Raw genomic sequence first — 15,744 nt, forward strand, 5'->3', positions numbered from 1 at the left:
AACAGCAAGGATTCTTAGAACCTAGCTTTGGCAGTCCTAACAAGTTTCTCCCTTTGCACATATTGGGGCCTTAGACCTTAATAGATATATTTGTTTTATAAAATTTCCTTTAGAGCATATTCTAAATTGAATTTAAATAAAGCATCTATAGGAGAGTTATTTGGTGATATTAGCCAAATACATATCTTTTTTCATTTACAACTTTAATTGGTTGTATGAAAAAATATAATTAGGGGTATAAAACAAGAGCAGTGGTTCCCACATATGTTATCATTAACCAGAAAGAACTATATATTTACTGTTTCCATTATAGAGGATAATTTTAATTAAATTATATAATCATAAAATGTTGATTTAGAGGTCTAGAATGCCCCCAGTTTTATATATGAGTCATGTTTTATATGACAACTATAAGACTCAGTGACTAGAGTGATTTACTTCTGTAACCTAGATACCAAGAATAATGTCTCTCTACTTCATGTCTTGGTTTTACAATAAATTGAAAAAAGAGGGAGTAATCATACATGTTTTGGAGGCAAATCTTTCTTGACAGGTCAGTAAAGAAAACTTGACCTGAAAGTTTTCATTATGGCAGGAGAGAGAGCCCAAACTGCTTTTTCATGTTATGCCTGGGTCGGCTTTCATATTCATATATATATATATATACATACATATATATATATGAATATATATATTTCTATTTCTATTTCGTTTTCCTGTTACTCTTTTTTCTGTGTTCATGTGACTACTATTACTCTACTGTTTTATCACTCTGTGCATGTTACTAGATGCTTTTCTAATAATGTATTAGTAATACCTACATTTGTCAAGTGCCTGTTATATACTGGGCATAGTATTGGAAATAATGCACATGCGTTTAATCCTCACAAAACTAAAGGATAAGTTTTGTTATTTTCGACAGATAAGAATACCGAGGCACAGCACATGTAAGTAACTTTTTTGTTACTTGGTGGCAGAGGTGGAATTTAAGCTTAAACATGTCTAACTACAAAGCCTCAGTTGTTTCCACTGTATTACAATACATTTAGGGTTTATTAATCCCCAGCTGTCTTAAACTGTTCCATTTTCAACATTCTTTTTTTTTTTTTTTTTGGTTGGGTGGGGGCGAGCTTGAATATGTTAGCCATAGCAATCTGTCTGTTCCTGAATCCTAAAAGAGATAAGTATTTTACATTTTGAACACCTTATAATATCTTTAGGAAGAAACATTTTGCAGTACTGTGCAAAACGTGGGAAGTTGTTACTGTATGATCATTGTATTAAATTTTCCCCTTTATAGAAAAATAGAAACATAGAATCAGGGAATATTAGGAAAGAAAGAGGGTCTTCAGAGATAAGTTAGCATAAGCCCCTTATTTTATAAGTAACTGGAGTAGAAGTACAAGCCCCCAATGTTATAAGTACAAGCAGCAGAAGCTCCACAACTCTCTCAGTTCAGTAATTCATACGTTTTTATATTCTTAGTTGACTAGATCTGCACAGGTCTTTTGGTTCTCAGGGTTCTTAACATGTATCCATTTTTACAGTTCCATAAGGCTGAATGGTCCTTATGGAACTGTAAAAATGGATACATGTTAAGAACCCTGAGAACCAAAACAAGAGTTTGTTTTGTTCCTACCCCAGGAGTAAACTCTTGTTAGATGTTTGTATTTGTCCTTCCAGAACTTTTTCTTTGCATTAACATATATACATATGTACACATACACACTCACAAAAACTATATTTTTAAAAACTTAAAAACTGCACATTTTTCTATAACTTGCTCTGTTTTTCTTAACAGTGTGCCTTGGAGCTCTGTTACATAGTGTTAAATTTATACACATATGTACGCATCTGTGTGAGTCTGTGTATTTCTTTTAAGTTTTGCCTTTATTTAGTAAGGTTTTAATTTTAGAATAGTAATAGATTTACAGAAAAGCTTCAAAGATCGTACAGAGCTCCCATTTACACTGAATTTCTCCTATTATTAAAATTTTACATTTGTATAGTACATTTGGCACAATTAACCAATATTGATATATTATCATTAACTTAAAGTTCATATTATATTCACATTTCCTTAGTTTTTACCTAAAGTTCTGTTTTTGGTTCAAGGATCCCATTCAGGACACCATATTACATTTAGTCAACCTGTCTATTTAGGCTCTTCTTGGCTGTGGCAGTTTCTTAGACCTGTCTTGCTTTTGGTGACCTTGACAGTTTGATGAGTCAGGTATTTTGAAAAATGTTCCTTAATTGGGATTTGTCTGATTTTTTTTTCTTGTGATTCCACTGGGATTATAGGTGTTTGAGAGGAAGACAATGACTTTTGTAAATTTCTAAAAAAAAAAAATAATAATAATAATAAGATTTAATTTTAAAAAATCAATACTGAAAGGTTCGTAATGAGAAATAGTCTTAACTCTCTCCATTCCCTGCCCCTGTAACTCTTTTTCTTTTGGTTCTCATCTTTTAATTCCAAATTTCTAAATTACATGCTCATACTACCTTTTATTTTTTGATCAATCGGTTCTAGACTGAGGTATTGCATTCTTAAGATAAATAAAAGTTTAGCACTTTTATAACCTAGCTTTTCTCTCTCTTTGATAATTTCATAAACCTCAGTTGAAGCAATAATCAGTGCCTACTATGACTTTGCAAATACTATTCAATGCAGTTCAGAGATGCTTTTCTGTTTTTGGTTCACTTTCATGTAGTTAAAGATGTCTCTTTTTCATTTACAACATATACCTATTTCTTCATTTTCTGCCCTGTTCTCTGTGTTCTGTGGTAAGAGTTGATCTCATAGTTCTCCTTTACTCCTGGAGGTCTTGTTTCTGTAGTGCTCCTTTCCTGTGCTTTGACCTGAGGTGTTCACCATTTGAGCCAGCTACACAGCTATCATAGTAGTATTCTCTAGTGCGCTTTCCTGTGTTTGCCCTGTTTCCTGGGTCCCATGCCGTCTTCCTTTTTTATTTACTCAGTTTACTTGAGTACACCTTCAAGTAACTTCCTAAGAAAAGATTCGTGTGTGGTAAAAATTTTTTAAACTTTTGCTCGTCTGAAAATGTCTTCCCTCATACTTTATAGTTTGGCAGATTTTAGAATTCTAGGTTAAAAATTATTTTCATTCAGAATTTTGAAGGCCCTACTTAACTGTATTGCTTTCTAACATCTACTGTTGTGTTGAAGGGTCCGGTTCCACACGGTTGCCTAATATTTTATATGTGATGTTTTCGTCCCCGTCCCCTGGAGCCTTTTAAAATCTTTTCTGTATTTCCAGTACAGTGAGATTTCATGATGGTGTGTCTGATATGTGTATGGGAAGGGGGGCTATGGTGGTGAATTCCATTCTTTGTACTCATTTTTTGAAGGAATATTTATTTTGGAGACTGATCTTCTCTGAGAAAACTTACTTATTTTTATTATTTTTCTCCCTATAAAATTCTGTTCTTTTTCTGAAATTTCAGTTAATTTGATATTGGATCTCCTTAGTAGATCCTTTAGATCACCTTATTTCCTGCTATTTTCCACTTCTTTAAGTTGTTGCTCTACCTTTTTTGAAAGATTATCTCAACTTTACCTTCTAAACTTTTAATTAAGCCTTTGACTTTGCCATTATATTTTCGCATTATTTTTTTTAACACCTACAGCACCTGATCTTCCGACCTTGCTTAGCTTCTGAGATCAGAAGAGATCTGGCACGTTCAAGGTGGCATGGCCATAGACTGCCATTGTATTTTTAATTTCCAAAAGTTCTCTTTTTTTAATTTCCTAATTCAATTTGGTTTAAACTTTTTTGGGAAGTACAGTCAGCTTGTTTTTAGCTCCACCCTTGCCTGGGGTATCTGAGTCTTCAAGCCTATTCAGTTTCTCCAGAAAATGAAAATTCAATGTTTGTTTTAAGGTTTGAGATTAAAATGATTACTAGCCTGTTTGGGGTAGGGGCGGGAAGACTGGGAGGTCCTACTCTTATATAAACTTTTGAGCAGTTTCCTTTGTTTTAAGATGCGTGTATGTGTGTGTGTGTGTGTGTGTGTGTGTGTGTGTGTGTGTACACAGGTATGCATATACACACATATATATGACAGACTTGGTACTCTTTCATAGATTTACATTTATATATATAATAACTTGCAGTTTTCCTCTAACAGAATTTTTCCCCATGATGTTAACTTATTCAAATATTATTTTTAATGGCTTCATAATTTTCCATTTATGAATATACCCAAATTTATTTAACTGACCTCCATATTAAACATTTAAGTTATTTACAGGTTTTCGCTACTATGAATAATATGAAGCGAGGACCCTTGTTCATGTATATTCATATAGGCCTAGTTATTTTTATGAAATCCTAGTAGTAGAATAGCGGCATTAGAAGAATGATTAATTTTAATGCTTTTTCAACATATTGTTAAATTGTCCTCTAGTAAGACTTTCAGTTTATATTTCTTATATTTGTGTAGGAGTGCCTGTTTCACTTCACCTTTGCCAGCACTGGTTATTGTTATTTTTAAGGAAAATGATCAATTTGATAGGTGAAAAATGGTTTAACATTGTTTTAATTTGTATTATTTTGAATGCTGATAAGGTTGAACTTTTTTTTCATGTTTATTTGACATGAACAGTCTGAAATTTTCACCTATTTTCTTTTTAAATTTTTCTATTTTTTATTTTTTTAGTTCTTTTTAGGTATTAAATTATGAGTACTTTATATAAAAAGAGCTCTACATAAAAAGGAAATTAGCCCATTGTCTAATGGGGAAAATTATCTGTCTGTATTGAGACTTACCCAGAAAAATAGTGGTACCTAATATTATTGGAGAAGTAACTTAAATAAATCTTAGAGCTTTTTGACAAAAATGACCAGGCTGGTTAGAAAAGAGAAATAAATTTGAGGAACTACTTCTGGAAGGTTTGAAGAACTAAGAATTCTCTTTTTTGCTGTGGCATGGTGGAGGAAAAGAAGAAAGGATTAACAGAGGTCAATCTAGAGCACCTTATAGGAATGAAAGTTATGATGTACACTATCATTGGACCTATTTCATGTATCAAACAAGCATTCATTGAGGGAGAGCCGTCTCTACCTTCAAAGACCATATACAGGTTGGGGCAGGAATGATGATAAGAAGAATGATATGTTTGTAACTAACTAGAATGCAGTGTGAAATTTGCTGTAGTAGAGCTAGAGAACCTGCTTATTGTATTACACAGTATAGTAGTAATGGACCTGGTCTAGTGTCTCAGCACAGAACAAATGAGAATGAGCATATCGCTGGCCGCCAGAAGTTACAGCTGTCACCTCTCTGGAATGAAAAATGACATCTAGACAATAAAAATTAAATTACACTCAATTACTGTTTTTTAATTTTGACCAGTTAAAAATTTTTTTCTTTGTTTTCGATGTCATCAAATGTAGTATTTTTGTTATAATAAAAAGACTTTTATTTCTTATGTTTTTATAGCAGTATTTAGTACATTTTAAAAACTTATTAGAATGGTTTAAAAAACTGACAGTCTTTTGTTACGTGGAAGTCTGTGAATTATTCTCAAAATTCCAGATAAGTGAGTTGTTGATGTAGTATTAAATAAATCTCTTAAAAGGATTCTTAATGCTTTTTATGTTTTACTGTAGTGATTCATCTAATATTTTTATATTTTTATATGTGCATGTATAGTTTTATCTTTACATTATTATAATGACTTTAATACTGGTGGAGACTAGTGAATTTTATTATAACCAGGCAAAAAAAGGTTTTATTATTTAAGAGTCGGTTTTCCAAAGTGGTACTTATAATAAGAATGAACTAATATCTTATTGATTGTAAGATTCTTTAGTACAGCAGTATTATTCATTTTTATCTCTTGTGCATAAGTGCTCAATAGAAATTTATTTGGTAAATAAAATACATGTTACACTGATGATATACTGCTAAATCATAACTTAACCATGTATTTGAAAATCCCATTTATATTTTGTTTTAAAGTATATTTTAATTTTATTTTTTTGGTAACACTGGTTAATGAAATCCAGTAAGTTTCAAGTGGACAATTTAACAGTAAGGCATATATATTCATTGTATCTTCTCCTCCCATTGTTAGCTTTCTTTCTCTCACCACTTGTTTGACCCCCCTTTCTTCATCTAACTTCCTGCCCCCTGGCTGTCCCCTCTGGTTACCATTAGTCTATTGTCCGTGCTTATGTTTGTTTGTCCTGTTCATTTGTTGCTTTTAGGATTATATCTCACATATAAATGATATCATGTGATTTTCAACTTTTACTGTCTGGCTTATTTCACTTAGCATGATTATCTAGAGGTCCAACCATATTGTCGCAAATGGCAGCATTTCATCTCTTCTTATGGCTGAGTAATATTCCATTGTATATATGTGCCACAACTTCTTTAGCTAATCATATGTTGTAGGACACTTCGGTTGCTTCCATGCCCTGGCCACTGTGAATTGTGTTGCTGTGAACATCGGTGTACAAATATCTTTTCGGATATGGGTTTTCAAGTCTTTGGGGTAAATACCCAGTAAAGGGATTGCTGGATCACATTGTAGATCAACTCTTAGTTTTTTTTGAGGAACCTCCGTACTGTTTTCCATAGTGACTGTACCAATTTGCAGTCCCCACCAGCAATGTATGAAGGGTTTCTTTTTCTCTGCATCCTCGCCAACATTTGTTATTGTTCTGTTGATCATAGCCATTCGAACAGGTATGAGATGGTATCTCTTTGTGGTTTTGATTTGCATTTCCCTAATAGCTAGAGATGTTGAGCATCTTCATATATTTGTTGGCCATTCGTATGTCCTCTAGGGAGAAGTGTTTGCCTGTTCAGGTCCTCTGCCTATTTTTTGATTGGACCATTTTGTTTTTTGTTATTGAATGGTATATTTTGGACGTTAGGTCCTTATCGGATGTACCACTTGCAAATATATTTTCCTGTTTGGATGGTTGTCCTTTACCTTGTTGATGATTTCTTTTGCAGAAGCTTTTTAATTTGACATAGTCCCATTCATTTATTTTAGCTTATACTTCCCTTGCCTTTGAGGTTAAATTCATAAAATTGTCTTTAAAGCCAAGGTCCCTGAGTTTCGTTCCTATGTTTTCTTCTATGCATTTTCTTGTTTCAGGTCTTAAATATAGGTCCTTAATCCATTTTGAGTTAATTTTGATGTGTGGTGATAGACAACAATCTAGTTTCGTTCTTTTGCAGGTAACTTTCCCATTTTCCCAGCACCATTTATTGAAGAGGCTTTCCTTTCTCCATTATATGCTTTTGGCTTCTTTGTTGAGAATTATTTGCCCATATGAACATGGGTTTATTTTTGGACTCTTGATTTCAAGTGTTCCACTGGTCTTTATGTCTGTTTTTGTGCCAATAGCATGCCATTTTGATTACTGTTGCTTTGTAGTATAATTTGAAGTCGGGCAGAGTGATGCCTCCAGCCTTGTTTTTTTCTCTCAGGATGGCTTTTGCAATTAGGGGTCTTTTGTGCTTCCGTACAAATTTGATGAATTTTTTGCTCTATTTTTTAAAAAAATGCTGATGGGATTTCGATGGGAATTGCATTAAATCTGTATCATGCTTTAGGTAATAAGGTCATTTTATTTAACTATGTCGATTCTTTCAGTCCAGGAACATGGAATATCTTTCCATTTCTTTGTATCTTCGATTTCTTTTAACAGGGTCTTATAGTTTTCATTATATAGGTCCTTCACATGTTTCATTAGATTTATTCCTAGGTATTTCATTCTTTTTCTTGCAAGTGCCAAAGGAATGATTTTTTCCCCTTTTCTGGCACTTCATTATTAGAATATAGGAATGCTATGAATTTTTGAATGTTGACTGTATCCAGAAACTTTGCTGTATTTGCTTATTGTTTCTAGTAGTGTTCTTGTGGATTCTTTAGGGTTTTCTATGTAGAGAATCATGTCATCTGACCCACTCATTCTTCAGTAGCGTGTTGTTTAATCTCATTGTATTTGTGGTTCTTCTCACTTTTGTTTTGCAGTTGATCTCCAGCTTCAAAGCATATATGGTTGGTGTCATTTCAATCTTCTTATATTTGTTGAAGCTATCTCCATGTTCTAGCATATAGTCAATCCTTGAGAATGTTCCATGTGCACTAGAGAAGAATGTATAAGCAGCCGTTTTGGAATGAAAGGCTCTGTATGTAATATCAATTATGTCCAGTTGGTCTAATGTGTCATTTAAGGGTGTTATTTCCTTACTGATTTTCTGTTTGGATAATCTGTCCATATCCCACAGTGGGGTATTTAGGTCTCCTACTACGCTATTGTTTTGGTCTTTTTCTCCCTTTAGTTCTGTTAGAAATTGCTTTACGTGTTTCGAGGCTCCCTGATTGGGAGCATAGATATTAATAACTGTTATGTCTTCTTGGTGTATGATTCCCTTTATCATTATGAAGTGTCCTCCAGTATCTTTCTTTACCTTTTTTATTTTGAAGTCTGTTTTGTCCGCTACTAGTACCACTACTCCCACTTTTCTCTGAATGCCATTTGCTTGAAATGCCATTTTCCATCCTTTCACTTTTAGTCTATATTTGTCTTTGGAACTGAGGTGTGTCTCCCAGAGGCAGCATATCGATTTTATTTTTTGATCCAATTTGCCACTCTGTGCCTTTTTATTGGCGAGTTCAGTCCATTTACATTTAGAATGTTTATTGAAATAAGAAGTTTTCCTGTGACCATCTTATGTTTTGCTTTCTCTTAATTCAGTGTTTTCATTGCTTCCTTGTCCTTGTGTGTCTTTTTTTTTTTTTTTCTGGTTGGCTTTTATGGGTGTTTTCTCTGCTCCCTTTTCTTTTGTATACTTCAGTTCTGAATCTTTGGTGTGTGGTTACCATTATGATTATGTAGAGGATACACACACACACACACACACACACACACTCACACATGTATGTATATAGTCCATTTTCTTTTTCTTCTGCCTTAATTCCATTCCTCTTCGAGAATTTGGATCTTTGAATCCTTTGCTTTTCAGTCATCATTGTCTCAATTTGTCCTTATGTATGCGGAACATTCATTACTATCTTGCTATAGCAAATCTCTTTTTATCGTTTAAACTTATAATGCCCCATTTTTAGTAAGGGTTGCACTCCTCAGCTTCTACCTGCCTATTAGTTGCCTTACTCCTAGTTATGTTTTTTATTTTATTTTTTCTGTCATTTTGTTTTAGATGAGCTGACTCCTTTCAGTATCTCTTGTTGTGCAGGCCTCGTAGTGGAGAATTCCCTCAATTTTTGTATGTCCGGAAAAGTTTATTTCTCCTTCATATCTAAAGGGGTGCTTAGGTGGATACATTATTCTTGGCTGGTAGTTCCTTTCATTTAATAGTTTAAATATTTGTTTCCATTCCTTTCTGGGTTAATAGATTTGTGCTGAGAAGTCCGATGATAATCTAATGGGTTTTCCTTTATAAGTTACCATCTTCTTTTCCCTGGCTGCCCTGAGAATTCTTTCTTTGTCATTGATTTTTGAGAATTTTAATACAGTGCATCTTGGAGAAAGCCTTTTTGGGTTGAGATAATTGGGTGTTCTGTTGACTTGAATTCCCAACTCCAGCTCATTCCTTAGATTTGGTAAAGTCTCATCAACTATTTGTTTGAAAATGGTTTCTAATCCTTGCTCCTTTTCCTCCCCTTCAAGAATGCCCATTATTCTTGTTTCCTCTCGTGATGGTATCAGCCAGTTCTTGTATTTCTTTCATTATTTTTCATTCTTCAGTTTCTCTCTTCTTTCTGATTTATTTCTAGATTTCTGCCTTCGATATCACTGATTCTTTCCTCCATTTGGTTGACTCTATTTCTCAAGTTTGCTATTTCATTTTTCATCTCTTTCAGTGTGTTCTTCATCTCCAGAAGTTCTGTTTGGTTCTTTTTGAAGGTTTCAGTCTCCTTGCTCTGCTCATCTAGTTGTTTTTTCAATTCCTGAAATTGTTGATATGAATTGTTTTGGAGCTCATTATGTTTTTTCTGAAGTACCATCCTCAATTCTCTGTCATTTAAGTCACATATTTTAATCCCTTTAAGCTTGTTTTCAGAAGATTTTTCTCTTTGTTTTTGAGCTGCCTTGCCATCTCAGTTAACTGTTCATGGTGTTTAATGGACTATTTCTCCGCCTGGGCAATAATGGAGATGTATTCTGCCCCCCACCCCCGCCAGAAAGATTTATTATATAAAAGTTTCTCTTTAGTCTGTAACAAAGTAAGTGTTTTTCTTTTGGTTTTCTATAGCTGGCACGTAAGCCTCTTGGATCCCTGCTTAATATATAGTCTTTGAAATGCCTTTTTTTTTTTCCTTACAGATATTCAGTCATGCTCACTACCCTGAGTCTCAGCCCCTTTCAGTATTAGTGATGGTTTCAATAACATTTGCTCAAATTCCCCTGGGCCTCTGTGGAGTTCATTCTTGGAGGAAATGGGGGGAGGTGCCCCCTCTGGGTTGAGGTATAGGGGCTGCAGCTCAGCCTCACGTTTTGCAACCGTGGCTGGTAATAATCACATGTTGTTTTTCTGCCCTCCCCGCTTCTCTGCCCTCCTCATTTCTCTGCTTTCTACCATGATCCCTGGGCAGTGCCGTGGGCCACATGGAGCTCTCAGCTCTCCCAGGTATCATTGTTCAGGGAACCTGTGGCACTTTCTTTCCTCCCCCTCCTCCTGCAGGAAGCTCCAGCTGCAAGAGGCAGCTTCTTTACCCTGCCACACAGGAGTTCTGACCTGCGGTAGTTCGTATGTGTAGATCCCACACTCAGATGTGCTGGTGTGAAGTTTGGGTATTTTTTGTTGAGTTTTAGATGTTCAGCCTATTGTTGTTTCAAGGGGAGACATCTGGGGATGTCTCTTACTCTCATGTTTTTGACATCCTTTGTTTTAAAGAATTTTAAGTAACTTTATTTTTTATATATTAACTTTATGTATAAGGTATGTTTTTAGCCCATGTGTATTTTTCCACATATATAACTTATAGTTTGTTCTGTGTTGATAATGACTTAGTCATTTATTTCTTTTGCCTCTTCAGATTCAAATTATCATGTTTTTGTTTGCATTTGTTCTCCCTCTGTGCCCCTTTTTATTTTTAAATAAAACCTTTACTCCTTAAGTTGGACTTTTCAAAATAGATATTTTTTGTTCTTGTGGTGAAATAATTCTAAGAATTGTGATGGAAGGCAAGCTAGAGATTCTTCCCAAGCCTTTGATTAGAATGTGAAGGACAAAACGATACAAATTCTCGGTTATGAAAATAAATGAATAAAAACTAATAATGACAGTTTTTAGAAGAGTAATGTATTGTAGTAAACATGCCAAGTAGCCATTTTTCTTGTGAAAAGATCCAGAAGTGATATTTATAAATATGAATGCATTACAGTGTAATAGCAGCCTTGAGATTTTTTGGACAGTGAGTGGTCTGAGTTCTTATGGCCAAAAATGTTTATGTTTTGCTTTTATGGATAGGTATCTTTGTCTGTCTAGATGGAGATGATAATTTTTTACATTCATAAAGCTTATATAGTTAAAAAATCCTTTTGTATATATTTTCTGTTTAATCTTTACATAAACTTCATTTTACAGCTGAAACTGGAGATCTGAAAGTTTATTAGTTATCAAGGTTGCAGAGTTTAAACTTGAACCTAGGTCATTAGTTATCAAGGTTGAAGAGTTTAAACTTCAACCTAGGTCTTCTGGACTTGTAGGCTTCCCACTTTCTTGTAGCTGTAACATATTTACCTGTGATATAACATTTTTATGCTTTCTGTAACATGATTACAGAAAATTAATGGAGGAATTTAAAGTTGGATTTTCAAAAAGTATATGCTCTAACAAGCAAAAAATTCCAGGAAGAGCGAAAGGTAAGTCAGAAATTCGAGACAGGTGTGTCGTTTAGGACAGCAGTTCTATCACAGAAATGCTTTTCTGTGTGCTTATATAATGGTTTGTGTTTGCTTTGTTTGCTTGGAATGCTTGGATGTGGAGTGGTAGGTAACTAAATTTATGTTGTCAGTCACTGTTATCTTGGCAGTGAGATTGTTTTTGTTTCTGTAGATGTTTTATATGACTTCACACATTCAACTTTATAATATTTTATTGGGATGTGTAAGAGTAGGAGATACATGTGGGAAATCTCTGTTCAACTACTCTAAAAAAGTCTATGAAGTCTACAAATAAATATAGTTTGGAATAAAGTGTAAAAACTAGAATCATACTGTATTAGTTTTATTTCCTGAGAAGCTAATATAATTTTATCCTGAAAAATATATTTTGCAACCATAATAGATTTAAAGTATATCATATTCTTTACGCCATTAAAATTCTGTAGTTATATTAATCTATGTGGTTAGAAGTCAGGATCATGGTTACCCTGAGTAACCATGTGCTGCATAAAGTCTGGAGGGAAGCACAGAGGGATTCTGAGGTGCTATTCATTTTGTGAAAATTGAGCTTTTTACTTACATGTTTTTTTCGGTATATATATTATACTTTAATAAACTTTAGTTGTGATTTTAAATGCTATATAAATAGTTTTTTTTAAGGGTGTGTGGTTACTTAGAAAATAATAGCGTATTATGTGTCTAAGTTCCAGCTATTTGGACTAACATTTCATGGCTGGATGATAGCCTATAATAGGATTTTAAGGACTTTAAACAACAAAACATGAGTAGCAAACTAATTTTTAAAGTATGAGAACAGCTTAATTTATTCTATAATTTAAGTTACATGTGAACATATGAGGACCTTATTTAGCTTATTCACCTCTGTACTCTAAACCTTTCCTTATACTCAGCAACACATATTTATTTGTCATTGAATCTGTGTTGAGTTTGCTCTACCATCAACTGTCCTCTCATATGCTTTCAGTATTAATCACTTTTAAACAAGCACTTTGTCAAGTGACAGTGAAAATGTTTTATTTGAATTTATATATATATATTTTTTATTGAATGTAAGTTGTTAAATACATGGGTTAAATATTTTTGAGAATTATCTATTTAAGTAGTCTAGATCTGAGTTGTTTTGAGTATGATAGCCACTTGTGTCATGTGGCGCTACTTTGAATTGTGCTGTTAAATACTATAAATACTTTGAATTGTGCTGTTAAATACTATAAATACTTTGAACTGTGCTGTTAAATACTATAAAATAATTGATACTTTACATTTTTTATAATAAGATTTTAAAATTCAGTGTATATTTTACTTGTAAAAATGTAAAATATCAATTTTATAGTATTTGTTCCATTTTGAAATGATATTTGGATATATTGGTTAAATAAAAATATATTATTAAAATTAATTTCATTTCTTTTTGTTTGTAATGTGACTGAAAGAAAAATTTAAATTTACAAATGTGGTAAATGTATTTCTATTTGTCAGTGATGATCTAAACAGTAATATACTCATTAGGTGATTAGGACCTGAATGAGGGTAGTATTTATACTTAGAAAGGAAAGTAAGGAGGGATTTTAAGAAATTATGTAGTATGCATATATACTATATAATCTCTGTTAAATCGAAACATATTTTATGGTTTTTGTGTGCTTCCATCATGACTTTGTAATCAATAGTACACTTCTGCAGGGCAAGGACTACATCACTATTTTAAAATTCTCCTCTACATTATTTTTGTTGCGCGCACAATTGAACAAATAAGAATCAGTAAGACATCAAATAATTTTATAAACTCTAAGTTTGAATTTTTAGAATTCAGACAGTGATTCTTAGAGTTCTTATACCATTTGTTTTAATATCATAATATCAGCTAGAGCCACAGCAGTCATACACTTTTTAGAAGGTGCGAGGTTAAGGGAACTAACATCTAGTCTTTAATATATAATAGGCACTGGTAGTCATTTAATATCTTTCTTCATCGAGTCTTTATAGTAACCTGTGAGAAAGATATCAACCACCATTTTGCAGATTAGGAAACTGAGACGGAGTAATTTTTCCAGTGTTATGTTACCAATCTAGATATGTCCAACTTCAAAGCTAGCACTTTTTCCACTGTAGTTTAGTGTATCAATTAAAGTTAGCCAATTATTTTAAGTGATTTGAAGTTAGTTTAATATTGTGGTTGAGTTGAAGTGAAAAATAACCTTTAGAGTGAAATGTGTGATACATTTTGACAGTTTATGACATGCGATTATGTATTTTATGTTCAATATGTGAAAGGAAATTTAAAAATGTTTCCCAAAACCTGAGAGGAAGAAAAAAGTCATTTTTTCTCATTCTGATTTTCTTGGTGTATTATAATTCTAGACACTGCACTATAGTTCATGGGAAAAAAAATAAAATCATAAAATAGGTTAAAACATTTTGTTTATTTTGTCTTTTAGATAAACTCAAAGACAAAGTTAAAGAGAGAGATAAGGAAAAAGAGAGAGAAAAAAAGAAGCATAAAGTAATGAATGAGATCAAGAAAGAAAATGGTGAAGTAAAGATTTTGCTGAAAAGTAAGTTTATAAAATTCAGTGATTTTAGTTGCACTATATTATATTCAGTATACTTGTTGGCTTAGTGATTAAAATAAGAATGTTAGTGATTAAAGTAAGAAATAAGGTGCTGAATTTTGCTCAGAATAAAAAATTTTAATGGTCAGGAAACAAAGTAAATGTAATAGTGGGGAGTTGGAATTTGAATAGTAACATATCTTTATATTTAGTCATTAAAAAGTAGTAAAGGTTAAGCTTCATTGAACGCTTAGGTTCCTTAAATTGTTTAAAAATAGGTGTCTGATTCTGTGTTTGTATTACTAGTCTTCATATTTAGATAATCTAAAATAAAAGGTTAAAGCGATTTTTATCATAATAAGAGTTGGTGGAAGAAGTGATCTTACAAATATTTGACAGTAATCATATCATAGTTTGGGTTGTAAAGGGAACATTTTACTCAGAGCTAAATTATCTGTTTTATTGTTTCTAACATGCTTAAGAATATCTCCTTTTTGTTTCCTGTTTTTTCTCTGTTGTTACTGTTGTTTTTAGTTGCTGATTTTATATGAGCTTAGGCCTTTGGATAATAGTACAGATCCTATCAGTAAATCTGAACTATTTCAGAGAGAATTTGTGGTAAAAGTAAAGGCAGTCTTAAATTCACTCAGCAAGATAAGAACAATCAATGGCATTTGGTTGCTAAACAGCTAAAAAATTTATTAGCCTGACCTGTCAAGTTGATAATTTGCAGAGCAGAACATGTTGACTTTGATTAATTTCATATTGAATTTGTGTTGATAAGCCTTTGTATCTCCATAAGGGAGAAAAGGCCTAGCACTGCATTTGCAACAAAACAACTGGTTATATTATTTTGGATAAACACTGTTTTAGATTCTGTATTTTCATTTCATTTTCTGTCATGTTTCCAGCCGTTCTTTGGTAGCAGTTTATTTTCTACTTGTCAGAGCTTTATTTTCTGTAAAATTGTTTTGATCTTGAAGAAACATGCCAGGGGTTAAATTGATGGCCACTTAGTTAATGCTCATGTTCCTTTTGTTCTCTTTTGCCAGTGTGTGTTATCTGTATTGTTTAATTAGATTGTAAGCCTTTGAGGCAGGAACTGAATCTAACCACACCAGTGCTGTACAGTAGCTAATGATTAATGCTTGAAATGTTTATTTTACCCTTGGTTAAAAGGGTTGGTTTAGTAAATACTCATTTTTTTTATGGGTTTAGTAATTTTCTTATCCATTTGGATGTCCAGTGATGTAAATTGCTGTCACTTGG

At 33.0% G+C, this 15,744-nt stretch overlaps 1 protein-coding gene across 2 annotated transcripts in view; it reads left to right on the forward strand.

Moving 5' to 3' along the window:
* The window catches only part of RSBN1L (round spermatid basic protein 1 like), a 61,120-nt gene that overhangs the window by 13,752 nt on the left and 31,624 nt on the right, over positions 1–15,744 (forward strand). For both annotated transcript variants that reach the window (XM_016145954.2, XM_016145955.2), the window contains exon 2: positions 14,362–14,478. In XM_016145954.2, coding sequence (XP_016001440.2) covers positions 14,362–14,478 — 117 coding nt within the window. The remainder of the gene's footprint in view (positions 1–14,361; positions 14,479–15,744) is intronic.

Source organism: Rousettus aegyptiacus, unplaced genomic scaffold (genome assembly GCF_014176215.1).
Source record: "Rousettus aegyptiacus isolate mRouAeg1 unplaced genomic scaffold, mRouAeg1.p scaffold_m13_p_13, whole genome shotgun sequence".
Taxonomy (NCBI): Eukaryota; Metazoa; Chordata; class Mammalia; order Chiroptera; family Pteropodidae; genus Rousettus; species Rousettus aegyptiacus.